The sequence below is a fragment of the Cyprinus carpio genome, chromosome B2 (genome assembly GCF_018340385.1).
Source record: "Cyprinus carpio isolate SPL01 chromosome B2, ASM1834038v1, whole genome shotgun sequence".
Taxonomy (NCBI): Eukaryota; Metazoa; Chordata; class Actinopteri; order Cypriniformes; family Cyprinidae; genus Cyprinus; species Cyprinus carpio.
The window spans coordinates 30948310-30959303 of NC_056598.1; the positions used below are offsets into that span (position 1 = coordinate 30948310).

General features: G+C 34.3%; 1 protein-coding gene across 1 annotated transcript; it reads right to left on the bottom strand.

Moving 5' to 3' along the window:
• Positions 1-1737: 1737 nt before the first annotated feature.
• Positions 1738-5221, bottom strand: LOC109057882 (forkhead box protein L2-like). The gene is made up of 2 exons (XM_042719142.1): positions 4916-5221; positions 1738-4508 (listed from the first exon to the last, which is right to left on the bottom strand). Exon 2 carries the CDS (start codon positions 4504-4506, stop codon positions 3631-3633), a length of 876 nt encoding a protein of 291 aa, XP_042575076.1. The 5' UTR covers positions 4507-4508; positions 4916-5221; the 3' UTR covers positions 1738-3630.
• Positions 5222-10994: the final 5773 nt, after the last annotated feature.

The following is a 10994-nucleotide window of genomic DNA, read 5'->3' on the forward strand; positions in this document are numbered from 1 at the left end:
TGTAATCAACAAGTAAAATACATTGGTTGAATCTTATTCTTTATCATATTTCATGAACAGCATCAGAACAATAATATGCAAAATTATTACTACTCTGAACATGAAAAATTACAATTTTGTGTTTAGCTGTTCACATTAAATATTTGTAAAGTTGAAATAATGGGCTTTTTTAAACAACAATTTCCCTTTTCTTTCTTTCTTTCTTTTTTAATTGTTAATTTAACAGCAGAATTAGTATTTACCTTAGTGTTAAAAAAGAAACAAAAATGTTCTTAAAAACAAACATTGAAATCATTAATATTGCATGAACGGGAAAAATTGATAATTTTGTGTATAACTAGTTCACATTAAATACTTCTGGAAAGTAGCAACATGTGTTTTTATATTTTATTTATATTTTAAAAAGCAGTTAGCGAATGTATTGTGTATGCTTTCATGAGATTACATTATTCTTTATCATTGCAATTTTTCACTATACACTATATACATTAAATAATCAAAACTTGTATAGTTTTGAGAAGAGATTCATTCACAGACACAATTAATATTTGTCTACAAATCTCATTTCAAGCATTTAACCTGTAAAAAGAGCATTATACTAAATGTCTGATTGCACTTATTCACCTCCTCTAAATAACTAAAATAAAACTAAATATTAAAAATTAGTGTGGCATCGTTCAGAAATCTTGTGATGTGCTTATAGCGCCATCTAGTGATCAGATCATCAGACGTTTATGTTTATTTCATTTTCTAAATTGATCATCTCAGCTCATTAAAACACCTTACATTAAATCCAAGCTTGACCTGAAGAGATGTTTCTGAAAAATCTCTGGAATAATATCAAACTAATTAAAGATCTGTGTGATTTTCTGATCTTTTCATATATGACAAGCAAGAGTCGTTCCAGAATAATAATAAAAAATATATATAAAAAAAGATATTTGGCTGCTATAGTAGCCTACACTTTTTAATTATTCCTGGCAGGTGGAATCATTTACATCACGTGACCTTTACAGCTCTCCTATAAATTATTTCACGAAAACACGAGTGATTTGAGCCGTTCTTGTAGTTTTTGTTCTGAAAGCAAAGCTTCTCTCAGCGGAAATTCAGATAAATATTGATCAGCTCTTCTTTTCTTTCAATTCAACAGAATCAATGTGCAATACAAACATCAGCTGCATGACGAGCATTTTAAAATGCAGAAAATATTTAATGAAACATACATAATGACTGATGTTTTAAAAGAGAATGGGTAACACTTTATTTTAAGGTGTCCACGTTACTTACATATAAGAATGAATTAATTATGCATAATTACATGCCAGTAACACCGAGCCAAACCTTAATTCTATCGTAAGTACGTATAGTTAATGAACAGGGCTATTACTTAGTATTTTAATGCATAATTGCACTGTAAAAAAATACACCTTGTTAAAGTGCAAACAGAGAATGTAAATAAAGGGTTTTTTTTCAAGCTTTGCAAGCTTTTCACGGACGGTCTGAAATTAAAATTAATGCAAGAATGATGTTTATGACGTTTAACATCGGGCTGTTTATCAGTTATGAATTTTAATGCATGAGTGATTTGTGTCAGTATTTTGTTGCTTACTGTTCATTCGCAAATATCAAAAAACAGAATCACGCCTATTCAAAAACGCTTTATATGCCTATTATTATTATTATTATTATTATTATAACGCATAAAAACATATATCGTCTTGCTGCATTTAACAATAAGGCAATAAATCTGAGGAGATGCACATTTGCATGTTTAGTTAATGTAACAAAGGCAAACAAATAATAACAAATAAAACATTTTTTTCCATGTCTCGTTAATTTCCAGTTTGCTTGGGTTTTCTTGAGTCTCGCGACAGGAGTTTCAGCTGTTGTTTTGCTCTGATGTGAAAATATGGAGCGCGATTTCTCATGAACTTTCATTAAAGCAGGCCTCGATCACAGACACTCACTGCCAACATTATTACAGAATTCATACATAAATAATGACATTTCCTTCTGTTGGCATCAGTCACTTCTGTTTTTATTGCAATCACTGTAATTGTATTTTAATGCATATTATTTCTAAAATCCATATACTGTTATTCATATAATGTAGGGCTATTATTCTCGCATATGCTCTAAAAAGACAATTTCGGCAGTTGTACACGATTTAATTTTCACTTTTACATTCGATTTGCTTGAGAGAAACAGATGAAATGTATTTATGAGTTATTGTTGATATTTTTATGAAAAGCCAGAACCAGCAGACAGACTGAAATTAAATGCTCGGCCGTGTTCAGAATAAGTAGGCCTAACAGAAAGTTTAGATAATAAATATTTAATTGTCTACAAAATATAAAAATAACATGGGGCAATGAAGTTCACGAGAAATGTTATGTTTTATGTATCTACTGAAACGAGAGAAAAAAAAGAATAAAATGCATTGACCAGTTCTTCTTCTTTTTAAATAATAGTTTATTTAAATCAAAATCCAAACATCGTTTTGAACTAGAACTATAAGATTACGTTTTCTTGTAAACATTTTTTCAGAGATCGTGACAGAACACACTAAACACTGATACATTATATGAATTGAGTTTATTTACGCAGAACGAAATAAAACAGAACTGAAGACTATCATCAGCTCACGGGCTTACAGTTACATTTACACTGATTCATTATCATAATCAAATCTTTCCAGAAGCAGGAATATCAATTATTCTAATCAAGTGTTTTTCATATTATTTTAAAGCGCGTTTTGATGTCATTTTTATCTCTTTTTTTGTAAAAAGGGTATATTTTAGAATAACAGCACCGACTGAACCGTCTCACATCAAGTTTCTTTCTCTTGATTTGAAAAGATCTTTCTGAAAAAATAATACCTAACAAGCTGGAATCTGTGAATCTGATCTTTCCATATCTAAATGACACGAAAGAGTCGTTCTAGAATAAAAAAAATAAACATTTTTGGCTGAATACACTCTTAAAAACAAAGGGCTGTTTTTCTTTTGCATTGAGTTTTGGTTGCTCAAAGAACATTTCTTAAAAGAAACATTTTTCTTAGTGTTAAGATCATTTTAATAATCTTAAGAAGCTTTTTTTTCAATATAAAGAACATTTAGTGCAATAGAAAGATTGCATGGATTTTAAAATCTCTTTACATTTATTTTAAAAACTGATGCCAATAAACACCCTTTATTTTAAGAGTGCGCATTACACTTTGTTTATTTTTTCAGTGATCGAGTGTCGAAGACATTTTAATCAAAACAGTTTATTGAAAGCAAATAGAAATTATTAAGTGCTGGTTTGACAATCCAAAAACGTAAAAATCACAATGGTCCCAAACAATCTCGCCAATGCTTTTCGTTCTATTCTGTCCTCAAATGAATTTCGATCAGGAAACTGAAGGCATTTTTGTCGTAAAACGCGTTTATCCTGAAGCGATCACATCAAAAACTACTGATTTAGAAAAAAGAAGAAAAAAAAACTTTATCCATGCAGTCCAGAACATCTGTGGGAACTGAGATAGTTTAGATCTGTGTTTGTTCTTCAGCAACAAAAAGTCACCCTGTTTACCTTGCTGGATGCGTAAAACAGACCCAGTTCCAAGTCCCCTTCGCGCATTCCCTCGGTTCAAATGTCAATCCGCGAGTGCAACGAGGAGTTTTTGACCTCGTGGTCCCAGTACGAGTAGAGCTCCGGCGGCTGGCGGGAGCAGGTGAACTGCAGAGCGGCCGCGGAGTTGGACGCGACCGGCGAGGGCTGCTGCGCCGCCGGCGGCGCCTGGTGCTGGTGGTGCCCCATCCCGCTGTACGAGTTCATCATGCTCGGCAGCCCCATGGCTTGCATTCGACTGTACGGGTTGTAAGACGGACCTGACAGACCTTTCATGGCACCCATATTGCCGTTGGCCATCTGGCAAGACGCGTAACTCATCGGCGGCGCCGGTTGCGCAAGCGGCCAGCTGTTGTTCATGAACCCGGATTGGAGATACTTGGGCGCGGGGAGGAAGCTACCGTACCCCTCCCCGCCGAAGAGAGCCTTTCCCGGCTGGAAGTGAGCCGCTGGCGGTCTGAAAGGGCGCTTCATGCGCCTCCGTCGCCGGTAGTTGCCCTTCTCGAACATATCCTCGCAGGCCGGATCCAGAGTCCAGTAGTTGCCCTTGCGCTCCCCTCCGCCTTCACGCGGAACTTTAATGAAGCATTCGTTGAGACTCAAGTTGTGTCGGATGCTGTTTTGCCAGCCCTTCTTGTTTTTCTCGTAGAAAGGGAATTTGGTGATGATGTACTGGTAGATGCCGGAGAGGGTCAGTCTCTTTTCCGCGCTCTCCCGGATGGCCATGGCGATCAGAGCCACGTAGGAGTAAGGCGGCTTCTGAGACGCATCCACCTTCTCAGAACTCGGCTCTTGGAGCGGCGCGTCCTTCGCGAACTCTTCTTTCTTCACCGCGTTCGTGTCGTGGACCATCAAAGCCATTGCGTCATCGTCCAAGCTATGGTAAGATGCCATCACTTGAAAAACACAAGCAAACAACACATCAAAACAAAGCCTGGTCTGGCTATAAGGCTGCGCGGAGATGAAGGTCTGCTCGGTGAGCCCTTTCTCATAAAAATGCGTATAGGCCTATCAATAACACATTTTCTTTTGTATTTTACCTGCTGTTTATACGTAGAAACGGACTTTGGCGTGTGTCCGACACGCACGTGTTTGTCGTGCATATAATACTCAGTTTTTGCATGCATGTGATACGCACTTTGCTGGCGTGCGTATAATACGCACCTACCCCACACCCCTAAACCTACCAGTTGCGTGTCACATGAACGCAAGAGTCCGTTTCTGCGTATGAATAGCACGCTAAAGAGAATCAGAAAAGCGTGCTATCGAAACGCACATTCATGAGATCGGGTTTGTTTGGTACCTGGTTTTAGCTCTGGATGTTTGGTGCGCGCATCGGGTCACCGCAGATCCATAAATGATGGGACTTTTGAATGAAATAAAACAAGCTCCTGCTTCAATAACGCTCGCTTTGGCTGTGATGCACTCAAGGTCTCGATGTCGTTTAAGCTCGAAGGTTCTTCTGGAAGATCCTGCAGCTTTTTTTTCCTCGAGTGAAAGGCGAAACTCTGCTGTCGTCAGACTCTGCTCGCGCTGGTGTTCTCATCATCATCATCATAATCATATTCCGCTTTCGTCACGTCTCTCTCATCGCTTCACAAACCAACCGACGCGTTTTCCAGCAGAATAACACCTTTATCACTGAATGCACTGTGGGATAGAGATATTTACGCGTTATATTTATAGTGCACGTTCACCGCAACATCTTCAAAACAGCCTCTTTATTATCACTAAGGCCTGTTTATTTATTTTTTTATATGTTATCTTTGAGAGAGAATTATCTTTGATCAATACATATAACCAAAGACCAACATTGTGCATAGTCTATATCACAGTATTTTTTGTTTATGGCTTGATAAATGTCTATTATATTGGTTATATTATTATATTTTATCTTATTTTATTTGTTAATTAGCACCAAAATTAAACAATTTTTAGTCATTATTATAACGTTATTTGTTATTGTTGTATAAGGCCGTGTATTTTATAAGTCCAAATTAATTTTTATTTATTATTATAAAGCCTTTTAATTTAACCCGACTTTATTTCGATATTTATCTCCAAACCAATTTAACGTAATTCCTCAATATAAATAATATAAGAGATATAGAGATATAAATAAAACAAATAAAAAATCGAAAAAAATAATAATACAGTATATCTTATAAATATTGCATCTATATTTATAAAATATTTATTTTAATTTAATGAGGTCTAGAAAAACAGGTCTTTTGTTGTGCAAATTACTATTTAATGCATTAATATGAAGTGTTTATTTTTAAAGAATAGGTGCAGATATCGATCTGCAAGTGTAGTGTATTCATGCAACAGTGTGATATTCTGTGTGTGTGTCTGTGTCTCAGGTGTAACAGCTGTGTGTTGTGTTTGTCAGCAGCATCCATCGGCTCCTTCACGCCTCTGAACCTGAACAGAGAGCGCGCGCTTGTTTAGTGTTTTACTGGAAACCGCGCAGTCGATCTGTCGCCCCTTTCACTTACAGCACGACAGCCTTAATCACTTCATTGATTCTCAATATATATATATATTAATTCACTTGTTTAACAGACACGCATGTATAGTTAATTTTGAGCCCAGTCTCAAGAAAATGCGTATAAATAGTACGCCAAATAAAAACAGAAAATCGTGATACGCAAAAAATGACTTATGATACAATGCATATGATACAAAATTTGTATGAAAAACAATTTTTGCGTGCATATGATACGCATCAACCCCACAACCCTAATCCAACCATTTGAGTATCATATGCATGCAAAAGTTATTTTTCATATAAACAGAACGCCACATCACAATATAAACTCGTGCTACTGATACGCACTTTCATGAGATCGGGTTGTTAATTTACTAGCAATGCTTTCTCAGTATATTTGGATGAATGATATATTAAGTGAAGGTAATCAAGACATATAGTCTTTTTTTTATTTATTAGATTATATTGAAACTGTAAAGCTTCTAAAGAAGCAGCAGGGAGACTCAAACACAGCATCACCTCACAGGAACATTCAGCATTTTAAATACAGACATTTATTTTCTATTAGAGGCTGGAGTTTTTCAGCATGCTCATATTTTCAATAGCCTATAGCACATTTAAGGGAAAACTCAGAAACTTCCTGCCAAGCTCTTTGAAAGGAGGATGTTTATGGTTCAAAGTGCAAGAATGCAGATGGACTGAAGCTCCGGGGTCAGTGGGACTCCACAGACCTGATCAACATCACAACCTACAACATCAGCCCTCCGTCTCACTGCACAGACTCATTTGCTCAAGGTGTTTCTGTGTACAACAATGGCCTGGAGAGCCTTAAGACTTCATGAAACCATCTTCAGAATATCTGGCAGACGTGAGGCAGTTTATGTGCACCACTAGGTCAAATACACTCTTAAATCAACCAGGCTCTAAATAGAACCAAAAAAGAGCTTTACTTCCTTCATAAGTTCTTTCATGAGTTCATTAGTTCTTAAGAGCCCAGAGTCTAAAATACTGATCTGAAAAACTCCAATAAAACATTTAAATCTCTTATAACTGATAAATAAACACACGAATGTATTCATTACCACAGACCAAATGGCTGAGTGACCGTTAACCTGGTTGCATTCACAGAAAATTAGTAGCATTTAAATAAATTAAAACTCCAGGTTAACTTTAATTGTTAAATTATTTATTTTATTAAGCATATTTAATATTGTTATATTAAATCATTTGTATTATTTCTATAATATTTGATAATGCATAATATATATATATATATATATATATATATATATATATATATATATATATATATATATATATACACACACTATTTTGTAATATTTGTGTATAATTTTAATTATTTATTTTATTTAATTACAATTTTTTATTAAAATTACAATTTAAATTAAATATTTTATTTCATGGAAAATCTTAAATTATATTTTAAATATTTAATAAAAAATAAACAAAAATTAAAAAGTATATTATTTTATAATTCCATTAAATATATATATATTTCATTTTTACATAAATAGGGTGTACATTGATTATTCTCGAAAACACTTTATTCATTTCAAATGATCAGCTGTGATGTATGTTAATCAGAAATGACTTCATAGTACATAATATTGGGAAAACAATCATTTGGACAGAAACATGCATCCTAAAGCTAAAATAATGTGATGTCTGTCATATAAGATGAACACAGCTTTACTCTTCAGATCCAGCGAGTGTTCCTCTCGGAGCATTAATGTGGGGTGGAGGGCTTCCTCACTTTGTAAGCCCAGGATTGACCTCTGCCTTAAATTACAAAGTTTCTTATCAACCGCAGGAAGCGTATGGGAAGCTCTCCCTACAGCCCTCCTGTCAAATTATTATAATATAGTACAGCCAGCCAAAGCATCTGTACACATTCGACCATGATTCAAACACATAAGCATATGAATGATTAACAATTCAATGGCTGCAGGTGATTAAACGGAATAAAAGATTGAATTCACTGGTAAAGCAGGTGAGTTAATGACACTGCTTTGAGCAACTCATATCTGTCAGCGGGTTTATTAAAACTCATTAAATTGAGAATTTAACAAGTTAATAACTGACAGAAGCTTTTAATATGTTGTTACAATTTTAATTTTATTGTGATAAATTGATTTGGATAAAAGCACCTGCATAAATGCATAAATGCATATTTATTTTTAATTAATCTATTATTATTTTTTTTCATTTTTCTATCTCCACCCCATGTTATGTGATATGTGATAAAATATGCAATTTTTATTGAAAATTAAACATATTTCTCTCTGTATATATAAATTAACTCAAGACAGCACAATGCCATTAATAAAAAATAGCATATATATATATATATATATATCAATTAAATATAAAAAATAGTTAATTTATGTAACAAAATAATAAAGTAATATATTTTTTAAAAAAAATTGTAATTGAATATTAAAAATATTTTATGTATTTCATTAAACAATAAAACATTTTTTAAATGTGTAATTAAATATTTGAAAATATTTTTAATATATCTAATGAAACAATAAAATTATATATTAGTCATATATTAAAATTAATAACAAAAATATGACAAGAAAACAATCAAATCAAATATTCTAACAAAATAATATAAATTATACATTTTATTAATAAATACTTGTTTGATATTTTTTTAAATGCTAAAAACTTGCAGTAATTTACTTTAAAAGTCACGCTCTGGAATGCAAAGAGACGTTCACACCTTCATCACTGCGTATCTGGTGAAGAATCATGTTGAATCTAATTACTTTTGCACAGAAACAATCTTCATCGCAGACCCTGGAGGAAAAAAAGTAAGACAATAAGAAGGCAATCGGCTCTGCTGCAGCCAGCGCAGACGCAGACGGCAGTGCGGTGCGATGCTTATCTGCGCTGCACAGCCGCGCCTTTGATCGGCCAAGAGGAAGCGCTCTCGCGTGGCTATTTCTGGCTCACCTCTGCTCTTTTGTTTCTGTCGAGCAGCAGGTGAAGGTGTTGAAGCTCATGCTGCACTTTACTGAAGATCAGACGGAGACCAAACTGAAACTCCTGCTGGAGAGACAGAAACACACGCATCACTCATTTATTAAGATAAGATATTTCACAAATGATTACAAAGAAATGGACTGAATTAATTTTGAAAATCATTTTATAATGCTTTAAACTGGTTGCACTCTAGTCGCTGCATTTTGGACTACCTGTAGCTTGTTTATTGAAGATGCAGGACAAGCACATAGCAGTGCATTACAATAGTCCAGTCTAGAGGTCATGAATGCATGAACTAGCTTTTCTGCATCAGAAACAGGGAACATGTTTCGTAGCTTGGCAATGTTTCTAAGATGGAAGAATGCTGTTTTTGTAACATGGGAAATATGATTTTCAAAAGACAAGTTACTGTCTAATATAACACCCAGATTTTTGACAGTAGAGGAAGTAACAGTACATCTGTCTAGTTGCAGATTGTAATCTATGAGATTCTGTGTAATGTTTTCTGGTCCAATAAGCAATATCTCTGTCTCATACGAATTTAATAGGAGAAAATTATTGGTCATCCAATCTTTTACATTTTTAACACACTCTGTTAGCTTAGATAATTTAGAAGTTTCACCTGGTCTCGTTGAGATATATAGTTGAGTATCATCAGCATAACAGTGGAAACTAATCCCGTATTTTCTAATGATATTACCAAGGGGCAACATGTATATTGAAAATAGCAGAGGACCTAGGACAGATCCTTGTGGCACTCCATACTGTACTGGTGATAACTGAGATGACTCCCCGTTTAAATAAACAAAGTGGTAACGATTGGACAGATAGGATCTAAAATTATCATTTGAAAAACTAGTTTGTGCTGTAAAAACACATATCATAATGAAAAAATAATTAGTTTCTCTCGTAATTTTTCACAATTTGACAACTGTCCTAATCTGAAATGAGTCTTCACACCAAAAAAAAAAAAAAAAAAAATATCCTAAATTACAAAAAGAGAATAATTATGGTTTTGAATTCAACACACAAATAAATTAACACTCTATGTCACCCAAAGGATTTCATCATGTGTGTGTCTGTGTGTGTGTGTGTGTGTGTGTGTGTGTGTGTCTGTGTGTGTAAAAGCTGAAGAATACAGCTCCTCACACACACAAAGTGTCTCCGTGATGTTGTGAAGTGTTGACAGCGTTGCTGAGGGCTGTTGTGTCACTGTACAGCAGGTGTACGGCTCTGACCGCACTTAATGATGGATTTCACAAACACACTGATCAGCATCACGCTGATGGAGCATATGGATGCTTTCATTCCACTGAAACAATAGGAGCAAAGATCTGAATTTTGGGCTCTAAAGTGATGCTTCACCCCAAAATGTCATTATTTTACTTTCCAAACTCGTATGACTTCCTCTTTTCTGTTAAACAAAAAGTAAGTCATTTTGAAGAATGTTGGGAACAAAACCGATGGCCATTGACAAGACATTTCTCCAAATATCTTCTTTTTTGTTCAACAGAGAAAAAAAGTCATACAGTCATACTGCATTGGAGTTTTCCACCAACAAATTGCATTTATATCTCAAAATTCTGAGTTTCTATCTTTCAATTCTGAATTTTGTTTCTCAGAACAGCAAGAAAAAAAGACAGAATTGCAAGAAAAAGGTCCAAATTGTGAGATAAAATTTCGCAATTACCTTTTTTTATGAACTGTTCCTTTAATATGGAGACTAGTTTCCATCATGCACTGAAAAAAATTATAATTTTTTTTTAAGGTAAGTGGTTGCAAATGATTTAAAAAAAAATGTTCAGAGTTAGTCAGCTAAATTTGTTTATCTAAACAGCAAAAATAAAATAATTGCAACCACTTACCTTAAAAAATTTTT